Below are 17,758 nucleotides of genomic sequence, written 5' to 3' on the forward strand. Positions count from 1 at the left end.
CCGTCCTCCTCCTATACCTGAAGTACTCGATCTTTTACTTCAGTAAAAGCAGTAGTATTCCTGCATTCAAAATTTTACCTCAGCAGGTGCAACAGTCTGAGCATCAAAACACACTCAGAGTCCCCAAAGTAGAAGTACTCGTTATGTTGAACGGCCCGTTTCAGAATAATGTCCATGACAGTATTGGATTACTATTACATACGTTACATTACTGCGTTCATCACTTCTTGTGTTTTCCCTGGGGATCAATAAAGTTTTATTTTACACTATCATAACATTTCATCTATTATGTTTTGTGTTATGTATCAGAATTCACAGAGTAACTAAAGCTGTCTGTCTGAAGTCCTGCACTCAAACTGTTACTTAACTAAAAATACAAAAAGTATTAGCATCAAACTGTACATAAAGTAAAAGTACATATTACGCAGAATGTCCGATTTCAGAATAAAGTAAATTAAGCCCTAATTACTGGGTGATAAATAGTGAGTTAACATCCATTAAGTGTTGCAGCTGATAAAAGAGAAGCTGGTTTCAGCTGATTACTGAGTAATCTAAAAAAAAAAAAAAACCCAAAAAACCCCAAAAACATTAGTTTATATTTTGTATTAATAATCCAAATCTGCAAAGTAATCAGTAACTTAAGTTAGAAATAAATGTAGTGAATTAAGAAGTCGGTAGAGTAAAAACATGAAGTAGAATAAAATGCAGATACTCAAGTAAAATACAAGTACCTCAAGACTGCACAATATGTACACGTATACATGTACACGTATACAGTAAATGTACAGCGTGCTTTGACAGGGATGATGAAGGAGAAAGTGTGCAGCCTTTTTAACTGATGACATGTATGATTTTCATATAGACTGGGTGTTTCTTTATCCAGCGCACAGGGTGTGTGTGTGTGTGTGTGTGTGTGTGTGTGTGTGTGTGTGTGTGTGTGTGTGTGTGACAGCAGGCTTACTCAGTGGAGGGCTGGTCTTTGTCGTCATCCCCGCTCATATTTAATTAATGAGGAGGCAGCGGCCACGGAAAAACTGGCTGCTTCTGGTTTCCAGGCATAAATACAAAGCGGAGCCGGTCTGAGGGGAAAACGGCACAAAGGGACGCGGAGCACTCTGAGGTTTTACAGCTGAAGACCAGGAGAGTCAGGTAAGCTGCTGCCCCGCCGGATCACACTGAGCCGGTCCGGCGGTCGTCGCGGGCGGGTGATGTTCGGTGCGGTGGTGGGAAGTGTTGACCGCGCTGTATCGGTGCGTGTCGGTGGGAATCCGGTGAGATCAGCTCGTGAAGTGTGATTATCAGCGCGGCTCCATGAAAACAAACGTCAGCCAGCTGTTTGTGGCGATAAGACAAGTCAACGCGGCACGAAAACAACGTGAGACCGCAGCGCGTCAGATGCGACTTCCACTGATGTGCTGTCGGTCTGTGCCTGTGTGTGTGTGTGTGTGTGTGTGTGCGTGTGCGCGCGCGCGTACGTAACGGGACAAAGTGGATTTCTGTGTTCTCGCTTGATTTGTCCGCTTCGAAACGCGTCCAGGTGTTGTCTCGTCTCGGTCGCACGCCGCGCCTCACAGGTGAGTCGTCCGCGCGCGCAGTCAACTTGTTCGCTTTGTTTCAAACTGCTGCCACTTTGGCATCACAGCTTATACGTGGCAGCAAAGCTTCTATACAGCGCAGCTGTGCAGCCTGCAGCGCGCGGGGTGACGGACAGGATCTTCACCTCCTGAGCTTCTGCCTTCAGTCGCATCTCCTCTGCTCAAACTTTCATTTTCAGTCTTCATTCGTCTTTTGGCACCACTTTCAACTAATCCACCACTTCTAAAGTTCTAACTAGTAGACATATTAGTGATTAATCAATCAGTCTCTGATGCTTTATAGATCAGTTATGATCTCTTACTATAAAAAAGGCTGGAAAAAGTCCTTTAGCTGGAGCTAAACAAAGGTCATTAATAAATGCTTTTTGAGTCACAGAGTCTGATGTGAACCAGTCTGTCAGTCAGAAATAGATTTTGGTCCAATGACGTGTCCAACCAGAGTTTGTCCAATCTGCCTCATTAACTCCAAATATAACAAAGTGGTACCCATACTTTACACACCGAGGCTCTCAAGGATGTGGGGTTTCTGTTACAGAATATATACTTAAAGTAAAGTAATCTTCGTTTCTTTTATTTCTCTTTGTTCTGTGTTTTCTCTGCCATCATTCGCCTGCCGTCACACTTCTGATTGGCTGCATCGAGCTTGTTCTCTGTGTCTTTGGGAATCCTCAGGCCACTCTTTAACTGCACCAGGGGAACGTCCAGCGTGGTGTACGGTAGCACAGCGGTGTGTGTGGTGTGTGTGTGTGTGTGTGTGTGTGTGTGTGTGTGTGTGTGTGTGTGCGTCTCCACTCCATCATTTCAGCTTGGGAAAGCCAGAGCTGGGAGAGACGTGTGGAATGTCTGGCCCTCGGCACGAAGCCGATTTGTAGGGATATAGAAATGTTTGCTGCGATGCTAATGCTCACATGGGACTGAAGCAGGAAATGCAGATGTGAGTGTGGACACAGCTGGAAAAGAAATGTCCACAAATAAAGGAGAGAGCGAGGAGGAGAGGCGGGAGCTCGGGCTCAGTAATGGAAGATATTCCTGCTCTTGAGAAGGCCACTGGCAGACACTCTGTACTGTAGATTGCCATTTCTAGGTCAGTGGTAGCCCCCTCCCTCCCTCCCTCCCTCCCTCCCTCCCTCCTCCTCACTCCACCCCATCCTGAGCCGCCTATCCACCCAAGGCCAGCCCACACGTTAATCTGCGGTGGTGGTGTAAAGCGTGGAGTGGTGGCATGTGGCGACTGTATTAACCAGCTGTGCAATTACAAGCAACCAGGGAAGGATGCACGTCCTGCAGAGAGGCCGGCGGTCAGACACTGTCTGTCGATCAGATTCTACTCAACTCTCACCTTTTTACAGAATCAGGTGAATTCTGCTCTGAGGTGGGCTTTGTTTTATAGGTCAAGCCCGACATTAACAGATTAATCTGAAAAGCTCTCGGAGGGAGTCGTCCCATTAAAAGGATGTGAAATGTCACAGCTTAAACGTTTCCTCCATTTCCTGCACTGACTGAATTTGGCTTTGTAAAACAAACAGTAAAAGCTTAAATCTGTTTAGTCATCCTGTTTCTGGAAGCGGGGACGGGGATTTGGACACGACCTCACCTACTCCAGTGCACACAGAGAAGGGACGTACTGTAGTCTGAAGAGGTCAAAGCTGCAGCAGCACTTGGACATAAAGAAGACATTACAAACACACCTCAGTGGGTTTTATGTTTGTCCCCTTTCGATTGTTCTGTTTCTGAAAGATTTTTTGTCTGTAAATGTTTCTCCCAAATAGATTTCATCTCCAGGATAACACCTCGTTATTTCTACTCAGAGAAATGTGTCCGCGGCTGTTCTGACATTTGGCCTCGTCTGTAACAGTGCCTGCATGTGACTGACGCTGACGTGTGTTTGCTGCTGGTGGAAACATCTGTGTAACACTAACAGCTGGCTCCTGAAGGAAACACCGTCACACCACACAGATTTACATTTTGTACATTATCGTAATTATATAACTCCACAGAAAGTACGTAGCCTCTCATCAGAGGTGACCTGATGCGCTGCAGGATATAAAACTATGACTATTCATGTACTAATAGATGTACAATTGATCAAACATGGACGATGAACCTGATGAGATGTGCTCAGAGTTCACGTTGGACAGCGAGCGGGAACACGAGCTGCAGCTTTTAACTAAACACAACAGACAGAATATTTCACAGAAAACAGAAGAATGTGTTCGACCACCGCATCCTCCTGTGACCCTCCTCTCCACACAGTATGAAAGAGCAGCAGTCAGAGTACTGAAAGCCCTGAAATCACCCACTAAAAATAACTGTAATTCATACCATTTATTCTTCAACTAGCTGCTCATGAAGCACTGCAGGAAATAAACATGTGAGCCTCGATTCAAGACCACCAACTCAGTTAACCACCAATTAACAGCAGCCCAACAATCAGAGAAAGGCCCTTTGATGGACGCATTGTGTGACACTGCAAACAGGATTTATTGTCTGGTCTCTGTTATTTCAGGAGCTTCTTCTGTTTATATTGTTAGAAAAATAAAAAGCTGAAGCACCATCACTCAGTGTCTCCCTTTACTTCTCTCTGGAGCTCATGAATGAGTCTGTCCACGTTGACGCTGCACCGACGTCTCAGGTGGAAGTGAGCTTTAAGGCAGAGCCTTCATGAGACGAGTTTCAGGGAAGGAGATGGAAGTGACACTGAAACTTGGCTTTTTGTGGCTCTTACAGAGATGTAATTCAGTGTAATTCTGTGGTTTAGCAATGAGGTGTTGGGAAGTCTCCTAGAATTCTACAGTATGTGTGAGTGTGAGTGTACCCAAACCACAGCAGGATTAAGACAATAGAAACCACAAACACAGACAGCAGAGCTGAGACTCAGACAGACATACATTGTTTCCTCATATATATATTTTCACATATTCTAATTGAAACTCCCCATCAGTAGATCTTTGCCACGTCTGACCCACATTCAGTCCCAGGGTCGTCAGATCAGATGTGGTGTGTTGACCCGTCCAGATTAGCAGTCCTAATCCACATCTGAGTCTGAAACAGGATCTTCTAGAGGCTCGCTGTGTGGCTGGTTGCTTCCTCTCTGACTGTCTTTGTCAGCTCCTGTTGATCATGTGACTCCTCCAGCTGAGCGGTCAAGATCGACAACTTGCTGACGAGGCGGTTTCTCCAAAGATGAACCAAAGTTCAAACCAAGTGAACTTCTCTGACACGGCTCCGGCCAATCAGAGGATCTCATATGTGGAGAAAACAGGCCGATTTCAGATGGAGCTCTCTGTTAAGACAACATACATCCTCCATTCGGTTAACAGAGATGTCTTCTGACTCGACTCCCACTGTCTCACAGCTGTCCATACATTCACTGCAAGCAGCCTTTTGTGCTGGAACAACAGGGTCGCTTGTCTTTTGTGGTATTCTCCTCTCTGAATGTTAGTGTCCCTGAGTAATTTCGGCATAATTCGAGAAGTCTGGTTTTTGTTTGTGTGTAGTCTGTTCCCTGACGGCAGTAACAGGGTCGTGTCAGGCCCTCTGATTCAGCTTTATGATCAATAAACAGAGTCGTACCGCAGCATGTGCAGGAGGTACTCATGCCATGGAAAAAGACTTTAAATTAAGATAATCTGTCACAAATACAGCTGTAAATGTGGGTTATATGAGGGGAATGCTGATAACATATCAGCTGTGCAGGCAGCACTTCATTAGAAACAAGACGACTGAGCTCCAAAGAGGTCAAAGTATCTGTGCATTGGTCATTTTTTAAAGGACGTGTCCAGTCAAATGATCAAAAAAAGCATTTTTTTCACTTGTCTCGCGTGGTATCAAGTCATGGCAAGTTCTGAGATTTCTGCCTCTGAGATTTCTGCCTCTACCCCAGAACAATGGAGGTAAAGGGGATTAAGTTTGTGGGGCTCACAGCACTGAAATACTCCATTTAAACATTTAAACAGTATTTTCTCTGGAGCTTGTTCATGCAGCAGATTATCTTGCTCTCACAGGATATGGACAAGATCATTGCTATCACAAAATAGATCTAATATCACAAGTAATTATCACGTAAATAAAATATAACACATACAGGCATCCCAGGCAGTACGTTGATTCCCACTGGTGGGATATTATCGAACAAAATGTGTATCTTGTGGGTACAAGACTGAAAAAACAAGATCTTTCAGGACTTCTGTAGTTTGTGAACAGAATATTGTTTATTTCTCATTTCAGTGCTGTTCAAAAAATCCTTCATATTGAGTTTGATATTCATTAAAATCTTGACAGCCTTTGCCAACCAAAGGCGAACAGTCTGTGATCAGCAGGAGCGATCAGTCGCTGAAAATACCCAGTGGGGATGTGATACAGCAGCACATCGGAGGTAACATACCAGTGACTGGCATGCAACCCCGTATGACCCAGACAGCAGTGTTTGCACTCAGGAGTTAGCTACAAGGTGTATACAGAATATAGATTTCTTCAAGGTATGCTCTACGTCATTTATCGAGCAGAAAACCTTCTGTTTGAGCGTCTGTCGCCTGCTGACTCAGTGTTATAACGGTGTCATTTTTAACTTCTTCCGGTCCTTCTCTTCACTTTGTCCTCAGACTTAATCGAAGAGGAGCTTGGACGGCATGCAAAGTTGTGAAATTTCCTCAGACAGCACTGATGATCCTCTTAGTAGCGGCCTACGTACTCATCGGCAGCCTCGAATAGTAGTGATTGGTGCTGGCTTGGCCGGCCTTGCTGCAACTAAGATCCTACTGAAAAACGGCTTCACGGATGTCACTGTCCTAGAGGCATCAGACCACGTCGGCGGGAGAGTTCAAAGTGTGAAGCACGGTGAGAGGACGCACTTCTGTTTGCCTGTTCCTGGTTTAGAGAGGCCATGTTCTGCTCATTTTCAGCTCATACTTTTATTTTAGGTGCCTGCTAGAGTGTGTTTGCATGCTTTCATGTTCAAAAAACACATTTAAAGTCACAGCTCCACACATTAGAAACCATGCTCGTGTTTTTTCCTGTGGAAGCTTAGATGAGACCATCAATACCTCTGTGAATGCTAAATATGAGGCTGTGGCTAGCCTAGCTTAGCATAAAGACTGGAAGCAGGGGGAAACAGCTAGCCTCCAGGAAGTCCCTGTTAGCTAATTAATGACTCCCTGTAGAGCTACAGGTCACACAGCCTCTGTTTTTTGTGCAGATTAAACAAATGAGACATAACGTATTAATCAGATTAACTTTGAGGTGCAGAAACAGTGTCATCTAATCCGTAAGAGGCCTCTTTAATATTACACTGCATCTTAAAAAATGGTCCAATCAACTAGCCGTACACTCACGTAATCACCTTTGTCTCCTTATATAACCTAAATGAATCAGCTGCGTGTCTTTTTCCAAGAGACATCATGATTCTTTTCACTTGATCTGCTTGAACAAACACTGGTAGATTTCCCCAACAGAGTCTCTGAACTGCAGGTCTCACTCCAGAGAAAGTTGCCCTCCTCTGATTCCCATCATGCCAAATTCTTTCAACTGGCAAGAACAAACAAGCGCAGCATCTGCTCATGGCATGTGTGCATAACAGCGGTCACATGTAAAAACACACTCATCATACACTGTTGAATTTAAACCCATATGTCAGGACACGGATGGTCGCGCCTGTTATGTAAATGACGTGTTTGTGCTTAGATGTTGCTTTAACCGCGGCTGTTATGTAATCATAGGAGCGTTTAGCCAATTCTGTCTTTGCATTGGCCCAATTTATTATATAAATGAATGAATGAATGTGGAAACATATGCAGTGCATGAGGCCATCATCCTCAGGAAAATATTAGATTAATGGTACCCCAGTGGGCTCCATGTTAATTGAGCTGACCTCCTTCTTGAAGTGTGTGGTTATCTAACTCTCCAGTGTGATGGCGCCTTGACAAAGCAGACTCATGTTCAGTTCACTCAGAGCCGTGCAGCAGAGACGCTTTGTGTCAAACTCAAGCTGATCTGTGTTGTGTTTTTTCATTTTATTTTGTAGGAAAAGCAACTTTGGAGCTTGGAGCCACCTGGATCCATGGTGCCAATGGGAACCCAGTGTACCACCTGGCAGAGGACAACGGGCTGCTGGAGCACACCACCGACGAGGAGCGGAGCGTGGGACGCATCAGCCTGTACGCCAAGAATGGGGTGGCTCATTACCAGACCAACGGCGGGAAGAGGATCCCCAAAGACCTGGTGGAGGAGTTCAGTGACCTGTACAACGAGGTGAGGGGACACAGGTGACCACAGGTACACGTGTGACTTCACACCTGCACGCAGAAATGGATTAATGCATAGAGAGGAGCTCAGCCTGTCTAACATCAAACATTAAGATGTGTATGAAAGCTCTATGGAGCAGACACAGATACCAGGGCTGAGTCTTCATCTAGATGCTGAACTGTGTATAAAATGATGCACACGTACATCTAGAATGTTTCCATTTACCTGAATGCTGCAGCCTTGATGTGAACAATTGAATAAAGAGTATATAAGACAGTGTCAGTCAGAGTAGATAAGGATGATTTTAACAGCCTTAAAGCTGCTTAAAGGAAGGAAAAGGAGAGAACTTGATGTTGAGGTGCGTTATGAACTATCTCTTCAGCCATCAAAGTGTCTGAACATGCTGAGCGTCACTCAGAATGTCCACTTCTGTTCTCGGCTCTTTGCTCTGCTGTTGGAGCGACGTTGCTGCAGCATAAGTAGGTCACTGGAAACGCAGTGACAGAGGGAAGGTATCCACCATGTTTTCTTTTCATTAACCTTTGTACATCTGCGTTTTCGACGTGGCCTCAGGGTCCACATGACGCCCCCCTGTGATAAACATCCTTCAGGGAATTTCACACCTTCAGAGGACAGGGTGAGGTTCAGCATCCTGAAGACTGGAGATATTCTTGCTTTTGCTGCATTTAGCAGCCACGACAGTCATCTTCCTCCAGTGCTCTGGCAGTCTTTGTCTTCATTGTGCTTTCTTTGTATGCTGTGTAGATTTTGAAGCTCTCTGAGACAAACTTGTATCTTTGGGAGTCTGAATAAAATGCAGGCGTGGAGAGTGGAAGCCTCCATCTCCAGGACGTGTTTTTCAGTAGCTTATGTAACCAGGAGAGAAGATGAATGAGGCCGCGCTTCCAGGTCACCTCACCTTTATCCTTCTCTTTGATGTCATTCAGCGCCGACTGATGCGCTGCAGAGCGACGACGAGCACGTTAGCTCCCTCGTGTCCCGTCTGATGACACTGATGATCTTCATCATTTAAAGATGAGCTGGGTTCATCTAACTTTAACTGCAGCTGCTATGGAGCGTTAGCTTCATCAGATCTACACTGATTTTCATTTTCTGTTTCACTGAAATGTTTTTTTTTTTCATTGAATTCTTTGGTCATTTGGAAGAATTAAAAATGAACTGATTTTCTGACAACCGTCTAACTGCTCAGGTGATTCCATGCATTATCAACAGATGTGTTCAGCTGAGGCTCCACTGAAGCAAACACACTGCTGAGACTGAACACAGTAATTATTCTGCATGTTGTAAGTCAGATGTTGGGATTTTAGTCCAACTGCATGAAGTGAAAGTCCAGATTCTTACAGTTTATGTCTGACCTGATGGATGTTAATACTTCACTGGTGCTGTTTTGACCATTTTCACCATCTGAACCAATCGAGCACTGACCTGATCCTCCCTGAACTGGACTAAACAGGCTCCTTCCTCATTCCTCTTCCTCCTGATTGTCCTGCATCTCTGACCTTTCGCCCTCTCTCAGGTGTACGAGCTGACTCAGGAGTTCTTCCAGAATGGGAAGCCCGTTTGCGCCGAGAGCCAGAACAGCGTTGGCGTCTTTACTCGGGACGTGGTGCGCAAGAAGATCATGTTGGATCCTGATGATCCTGAGAGCACCAAGAAGCTCAAACTGTCCATGCTTCAACAGTACCTCAAGGTCTGTGTGTGTGTGTGTGTGTGTGTGTGTGTGTGTGTGTGTGTGTGTGTTTTCCTGTCAATTTACAGCAACGCTACGGCTACAGCAACTCTCCTCCTAACGTCCACACTGTAAGGACTGATTCACTGCTGGTGTTTGGCTGAGGCCCTGAGCTAACACAGGCTGATAATCAGTGAAAAAAATTCAGAAATGATCAAATCAGAAATCATGAAAATGTACTTTTGTTATAAACCTAAAAATCCTTTGGAATAAGATTGCACATATTGGCCTAATCTGCATGTATGCTGGCACAAATAACTTCAGTTAATTAGACAATAATCAATCATTGTCAATTAATCTCTTGACTTTTTTCTTTCTTTTTAGTCTTTTAGTTTATAAAATGTCAGAGAAGTTAGTTGGATGATGTCTTGTGTCTTAACGGTACATATGAAGCCACAGCCAGTAACTTATTAGCGTAGCTTAGCACAAAGACTGGAAACGGAGGGAAACAGTTAGCCTGGCTCAGTCGAACGGCTACAAAATCTGCCTAGCAGCACCTCTAGAAACCTTCTGATTAACATGTTATATCTAGTTTATTTAATCAGTTCTTTGCTGGTCACCTCACAACTGATCAGAGCAACAAAGCACATTTTCCCAAAATGTCCCAAAAGCATTTCTTTGAATGATTAATCTGTGATTGACGAATGAATTCATCATCAAGTCATTTTGGCAGAAATCACTCCATGTGTACAGTAAAGAAAACTAACTGAAAGGAATCAACAGAACGTGAGAGTTCGACCTTCCACACTGGAGCTTATGTTTTCCTTTCTTTTTGTCTGTTTGTCTGGAGGACGTCATAAAATCTCGCTCTTTGTGATGATTGTAGGCATGAAAACAAACAGTCCGCGGCCATTCAGTGCGTTCATGTCAGTGCTCTGTCAGTGCTGTAATCACTGGAGCTGCCATACGCTGCTGCCCACACACAAAGACACAGCACATGTTGTGAAATGCAGCACGGTGTCACGTTAGCCACCAGGTAACCACGCTGGCTCGCTCTTTAATAAGGAACATACTAACCAGTAGGTGTAGTGTGAATAGAGCATGTGTGTGCAAACATCCCAGCATATTTAAACCTGTTTAATCACGCTGATTTGTTCAGAACGAAACTGTAAAGATGAGTTGGTGACATTCCTACAGCATGAATTCGATGGGTGTAGAGAGGTGATTCAGAGTGCTGGATTTGGGATTAATGTTGTGGAGGTGGAAATGCAGCTGACTCTGTGCTCGTATGTTCTCGTGTTTCAGGTGGAGAGCTGTGAAAGCAGCTCTCCCAGTATGGACGAGGTGTCTCTGAGTGAGTTTGGCGAGTGGACGGAGATCCCTGGTGCACACTATGTCATTCCTGAAGGTTTCATGAAGGTCGTGCAGCTCCTGGCCCAGGACATCCCCTCCCGCACCATCTGCCTTAGCAAACCGGTCCGCTGCATCCACTGGAACTACTCAGCCCGGCACCGGGAGGTGATCGCCAAGAGCGGCGACAACAACCACAACGAAAACAACGACGGTTGCCAACCTCACGAGGACCCTCTGATCCTGGGCCACCCCATCTACGTCGAGTGCGAGGACGAGGAGTGGATCCCGGCCGACCACGTGATCGTGACCGCCTCCCTGGGCGTCCTGAAGGAGCACCACGAGACCATGTTCTCCCCGTCTCTGCCCGAGGACAAAGTGCTCGCCATCGAGAAGCTGGGCATCAGCACCACTGATAAGATATTCTTAGAGTTCGAGGAGCCCTTCTGGAGCCCGGAGTGCAACAGCATCCAGTTTGTGTGGGAGGACGAGGCTCAGCTAGAGCAGCTGGTCTACCCCGAGGAGCTGTGGTACAAGAAGATCTGCAGCTTCGACGTCCTGTACCCGCCCGAGCGCTACGGCTACATGCTGAGCGGCTGGATCTGCGGGCAGGAGGCGCTGTACATGGAGCGCTGCGATGACGAAACGGTGGCTGAGACCTGCACGGAGCTGCTGAGGCGCTTCACAGGTCAGGACGCGCTCATACGAGGAGATCATTTAATCATTATCTAACAAAAGGAGATCTCGACTTTGAGATCTTCTTTGAAAAGATAAGACCTCCTTTAGAAGTCTGATTTCTGATTTCTGTAGATTTTTACCACAGGCTGTCTTCAGCTCCATTCTAGTTAAGCTTTCACAAAGAATCAGTAATCTAAAACCAACACAGTATCCGTGGAATGCTGAGCGAGTCAGCGCAGTGACTCATACGAACCATGACTCGGGCTGGGTCATCCGTTTAGCTTCAGCTCTTACGTAAACAGAGTTTTTCATAACAAAAAGCTTGACAGATAATACAGCTGAATGACTCAGGTGGTTTGTGTGTCCACTGAGGAGCAGCTAACCGCCGCTAAAGACCCAAACGCTGAGCATTGGGCCTGAGAGACCAGGTGAACAGCCTTTCTGACCAATCCTCGCCAAACAATGACACAGGTGCTGTGTTTCCTCTGAAGCTCAGTCAGCGCTGCTGCTGCTCGTTATCTAAAACTCACCACTTCTTGTGTAACGGAGAAGTCCTCCCTGGACACAAGAGGACACAGCTGCCTGGGGGTGACAGCATTAAGTGCAAAAGGTTTGATGGCTGGAGGTTGACTCACCGCTTGGCAGCAGATTAGGGATGTGCACACAGAAATGGCTCAGATTATTACTCGGTGAAGTGATTGCCTCAGAAATAGGTCACAGAACAGGAACAGTGACTGTCACTGCGTGATGAGGTCAGTGGACTTCCTATAGACACAGACTGTAAATCACACACATGTACACACACACATGTACACACCACACGCTCTGCTCATTTAGGTCAGTGTGGTATAATCCGCTCAGCTGTTGCTTAATTACATATAGACTCGCTGGTGCCTCTCTGCTCACGAAAGGTCACGAGTTGATGAGCGTTGGCAGATCGGATGTCCCAGTGAAAGGCCTGGACTCACAGCCTCCATAGTTTTAACTGGTTTGATCTGTGCTCGACTGTCATGACGTTCCTCCGTCTCCGTCCGTCTGTCCACAGGGAACCCTGACATTCCAAAGCCCTGGCGCATCCTGCGCTCCTCGTGGGGCAGTAACCCCTACATCCGAGGCTCCTACTCCTTCACCAGGGTGGGATCCAGCGGCGAGGACTGCGAGAGGCTGGCCATGCCGCTGCCTTATGCCAACAGCACCAAGGCTTCGGTAAGACAACCACAGGACAGCACGGGGGGGGGGGACACGATAACTAAACATCTCTGCTGTATAATAAAATTTAATAGCCCTGAAAATAATTACTTAATGATGTCAGACTGTCATAAAAGTGTCTATAGTGCAACCTGATTCCAAAAAGTTGGCACGCTGTGAGAAACGTAAATGAAAACAAAATCAATCATTAACAATGAGTTTCCTGAAGTGTCTCTGAGTTCATGTGTTCATGGACTCAGAGACACTGAGTCAGGTGTTTCTTCATCATCTTCATCAGTCAGGTGTTCCACATCTCTCCCAGTGTCTGAAACGTGCTGCTGCATCACATCCACAATAAGACAGCAGCACACCACCACTGACCTGACCTCAGCCACAAAAAACACACATTCATGGGACTTAGTAACACACACACACACACACACACACACACACACACACACACACACGATATAGACAATAAACGAAAGCTAACGAAACACATGAAGTCTAAACACAACACAAAGTTCCAGCCTCTCAGTCAGACCAGAACCTTCTGGAGCAGGTTCAGGAGCTTTTAAGCACTTCAGTCCAGAGTCAGGTGCACCTCATTCAGCAATCAGACGTAGCACACCTGGGCAGGGCTGGAGAGGACAGCAGAGGAAAAGGGACAAACAGCACAGGAAACACACGCCATGACTTTTACAGAACATTTGATATATTGTCTCTGTGACGCTCTTACTGAGCGTGTGTCCAAAAGGATTAAAAATCATCACATTATTTATGTTTTACACAGTGTCTCAGTGTTTTCTGGGGTTGTACTTTGGCCACAGTTAGTAGAGCTGGTACTGCATTATTTTGTTGTGTGTTTCTGTTATTTTGTCCACCACACCGTGTCACAATCAGGCTGATTGCCAAGTGAGTTTTCACATGTAAGGGATTTGCCTCGGTGTCTGGTGCATAACAACAAACACTGAAAGAGGAGAGAAAAGCAAAGCTGAAGTACTGCAAAGATCAAGAGTCAGAAATTTAAAACAGGAAGATTTAAAGAAGTAAAAAAATATTAAAATATGTGAAGTTCTGTTTTAGAATGAGAAGAGCTGCAGAGTGTTGAGTGAAAACACTGCGAGCATTAAGGACAAACTTCTGTCCCAGCAAATAGAAATAATGTAAAAACTGAAAGTCAATCCCAAATAATCTTGTGTAATTTTAGAGCTGTGCAGTTTTCTGGTAATTTCCAGAGATGTTTACTGGAAAGAGCAATTCTGTGCAAACTCCACTGCGAGACAGTTCTGCCGGCTGTGGTTGAATTTCCTCGGAAAAGCAGCTCCATCAAACCTGTGTTGAATTTTCTGCTTGCCTGTAGACAAAATTCACATTTTGTTCCTGCTGTGTACTAAAAGTCAGAACTGTCTTCATTTTTCCTATAATTACTATCAAATGACAAAGTTCACTGTGGAAACATTTCTGAAGGATTTCTGGTCACATTTGAGCTCCTTCGTAGGAGAGCTGAGGAGAGGAAGGGACCTGTGGATTGGACCTTCGTGGCAGCCTGAATGTAAAAGCCAGTGTTTTCAGCGGCTGCACATTCGGTTGTTTACAATCACTGCACGCTCTCTGAGAGCATCTGGCCAATGCGGCGGTGTCATCACGACCGTGTCACCTCGCCGAGAACACACAGCTGGTGTCAGGAGGGTTATGAAGGCTGAGTCCAGGCCAGAAGTCTAGACCGTGAAACCTGATGCGCTCTGGGTGAAGGGGGTAAGAGGGCGGCGGGGGGTTGGTTTGTGTGCTCACTTGACACTGCTGAAGGAACAGCATGACCCCTCCGCCGAGGCCCTGTCAGCCCTCAGGAAAGAGCCCGGAGCCTCCTGCATGAGGAGCGCTAACGAGGGGGTCTGATGGAAATAGAAAGGAGGTCAAAGAGGCCAAAAACGTGCAGAGATGACAACAATGGATCACATGTTCAGTCTGCCTTTCTCCTCTAAAACTCCTCTCTGCTTGCCCCCCCCAGCCTCTACAGGTCCTGTTTGCCGGAGAGGCCACCCACCGAAAATACTATTCCACTACCCATGGTGCTTTGCTGTCCGGACAGAGAGAGGCCGCTCGCCTGACAGAGATGTACCAGGACTTGCACAGAGCTGAAACCACAAAGCCTAATATGTAAAATAAAGGAAACCTCTGACTAGTGAAAAAGAGAAACTGTTTATGCGTTTTAAGATTTTTATCTTGATGATTAAGTTATACTTAAAAGCGTAGCTCGGGCATTATTACACTGATAACAAATGGAGTATCGTTTCTATCGTACTGTAGATTCAAATCATGCTAAATTTTATTTCAGATGTACTGTTCAACAGTTGCCAATGGTGCCAATGGTCATTTCTTGTCTTTATCATTCTGTCATGATGTTTTTTTTATTTTGAAATCAGTAATTTAATGTTTATAATAACAGCATCTGTAATTTAACTTGTTTTTGTAAGTGCCTTCTGTACGTAACGTTATGTTATTTCAAAAATAATGGAAACACTAAATAAAAAATGAGAAAGTTTTAACAAAATAAAAGTTATTTCATCATCTAACAAGACAAGTTTCGTCTTCCTCATTCACTGAAATATCAGACACAGTGGGAGGAGCCTTCACATATCTCCTCTTCATCCACTCTTCATATTTTCCAGGACAGCACCGCAGGCCGGAGTCGTTTCCATACATCACCGTTCTGGTATCCTTTTAAATCTATGAGAGCGAAGCAGAAAGTCAGCGCACATGGAAAGAGAAGAAGAGGCTCCAGAGCCACAGCGCTGTGCCAAAGGGACAGATGGTGTCAGAACAGACCTCAACCCAGTCCTCGCTTCTGTTGGACAACAGTGTTAATCCTCTCCTTCAGCGACGGACACGATCAGGCTGAAAAGAACGAGGAAAGTTTTAATTAGCAGCAGAAAAAAGGCCAATTAGTTTTAAAATCCGGTTGTTTCAGTCCTTCCAATTAAATGGTGAGAACAAACTGAGTGTTCACAGCACTTTCCTCACATTAAGAGGACACGTGACTCTTTACCTGTTCTTAGTGAGCATGTTTTGGTCTCTCCATCCCATAATGCCTCTGTGAATCCACAAGAAGCATCAGTTCACTTCCTCCCGTCACATGTCAAAAGAGTCCATTTTCAGGACACCTGGACACCTGGACAGCTGGGCTCTGATTGGATGTCTGTTACTGACTGAGGCTGTGATGAAACGTGTTCGCTGCCTGTCAGCCTGCTGCCTCCTCACTTCCAAATACACACTCAGTGTACACCCCAGATCAAAGCAGCTAATGGAAATGACCGTGAGGATCGTGCAGATGGAGGGCAGGAAGTGATTTTCTGCATAGGAAGCACTTGAACACACTCCAAATGTTTATGTTCTACGCCATTAAAGGTCGCTCAGATCGATCAAACCGAGAAACCACAAGGAGCTTTTATTGAGTACCAAATGTTGTTGTTGCTGTTGTTAAAATGCAAGAAATTGACTGAAAACGCCAGAAAAAATGTCTTGTTAACTGTCTGTGGTCGGATAATGTTGGAAATGGTTGAACATTAACTATTGTTTTAAATCTATGATGGATTTAAAGTCACAGCTACAAGCAGCAGGACAAACACTTTGTTAAATTAGCGTTAACGGTTTCACATGAGACAGATGGACGTAAATAACGCACTCTGTCTTGTTCAGAGACCATCCTCGTCTTTAGAGGCGTTTCATTGGACCTTAGCGAGCCGTTAACGTAGCAAACGACCATAACGTCAACGTTCAGCACCGCGGCGCTGAACGTTTGCTGCTCGTTAATCCACAGGACGATCAAAACTATGAACCGTCAAAAACCAAACCACAGTCATCTGGAGCACTTTGGTACCGAGGTCGTGGATCAACCGCTAATAGAAAGTCGTTTGCCTCCAAACTTTAGTTTTCTCGAGCAGAACGACGTCTGAATGAGCAGATAGTTGTTTTATCTGCTGACTCAACAGCAGCAAAACCTTCAGCTCAGCTAAAAAATGGCTCCTCTTCATGACGTAAGAGTCACATCCAACACATGATCTGATTTTCTGTTCGCACCTTTCTCTCATCATTTCATCTAAACTAGCTCAGTCAGGTTTCACTTCCTGCCCTCCATCTGAGTTTAACATCATGTGACTGCAAACGACCGATACCCCACTCTGCTACTGCATCAAAGTGCAACTTGGCAGTTTAATGTAGAAGTGAGATATTTCTCTCCCAGATGTTTTGCAGTGCAAGAAGGAAGTAGCAGAAAATGGAAATACTCAACAAGTACCTCAAAACTACACTTAAGTACAATGCTTGAGTAAATGCAGTGACTGTCGCTCCACCACTGGAAAGCGTCCAGTGTGGCTTCAGTCAGACACCTTAATGGAATCGAGCCTTTGTCGAACTGTTCGGAGCGTCGTGGTTTTGTTTCTCTGGAGTCACAAAACGATCTTTCACATTTATTTTGAAGCCAACATTTTCACTAAAACCAGGAAATCACTGAAGCACTTTGAGGATTGAGAAGATGCACCTCATGTGATGTTCGTGTCCTCGGGGAAACAGCTGAAGTGCAGTGAGATGACCAAACAATTCAAAGCCAAAGAGACAGAACTGAGAGTTTTTCTGGATCTCAGCTTGTTGCCAGCTATAAATATCACAGAGCATCAGATACTTGGTGGATGAGAAGGAACAGAAAGGCCAAAGATTCAGTGTGAGAATGAGAGGCATCCAAAAACTGAATGCCAGCACGTCGAGGCAGCGCCAACACACTTTATTTTACTCATCTTCTGTAAAAAAAATCCACCGACAAAGAGACAAGCAGTGCTTTCTCTCTGATTTTGTGTTGAGCATGTTTGGAAAATGAAGCCTGACACACTTACTTTTCTCATGTGGGTTTGTATCTGCAGACCTGCACCTGTGAAAGTAACGATCGCAAAGATTGTCATTAAATGAAAGTCTGTTGAGTCACTGTCTGTCACTGACTGAGGTATCACAATGGTGACTGAGC

General features: G+C 45.2%; 1 protein-coding gene across 1 annotated transcript; it reads left to right on the top strand.

Moving 5' to 3' along the window:
* Window positions 1-1,027: 1,027 nt before the first annotated feature.
* On the top strand, window positions 1,028-15,315 carry smox (spermine oxidase). Its single transcript, XM_076729005.1, has 7 exons — window positions 1,028-1,149; window positions 6,197-6,431; window positions 7,615-7,841; window positions 9,373-9,546; window positions 10,831-11,563; window positions 12,599-12,759; window positions 14,753-15,315. The coding sequence occupies exons 2-7, from the start codon at window positions 6,224-6,226 to the stop codon at window positions 14,903-14,905; spliced, it is 1,656 nt and encodes a 551-aa protein (XP_076585120.1). The 5' UTR covers window positions 1,028-1,149; window positions 6,197-6,223; the 3' UTR covers window positions 14,906-15,315.
* The last annotated feature ends 2,443 nt before the right edge of the window (window positions 15,316-17,758 follow it).

The sequence above is a fragment of the Chaetodon auriga genome, chromosome 4, assembly GCF_051107435.1.
Source record: "Chaetodon auriga isolate fChaAug3 chromosome 4, fChaAug3.hap1, whole genome shotgun sequence".
NCBI classification, from domain to species: domain Eukaryota; kingdom Metazoa; phylum Chordata; class Actinopteri; order Chaetodontiformes; family Chaetodontidae; genus Chaetodon; species Chaetodon auriga.

Bases quoted from the DNA above. Each gene is read 5' to 3' on its own strand.
- smox (XM_076729005.1), top strand. From the start codon at position 6,224: ATGCAAAGTTGTGAAATTTCCTCAGACAGCACTGATGATCCTCTTAGT. The intron at 6,432-7,614 runs GTGAGAGGACGC...TTTATTTTGTAG, and splicing joins AGTTCAAAGTGTGAAGCACG to GAAAAGCAACTTTGGAGCTT. The intron at 11,564-12,598 runs GTCAGGACGCGC...GTCTGTCCACAG, and splicing joins GCTGCTGAGGCGCTTCACAG to GGAACCCTGACATTCCAAAG.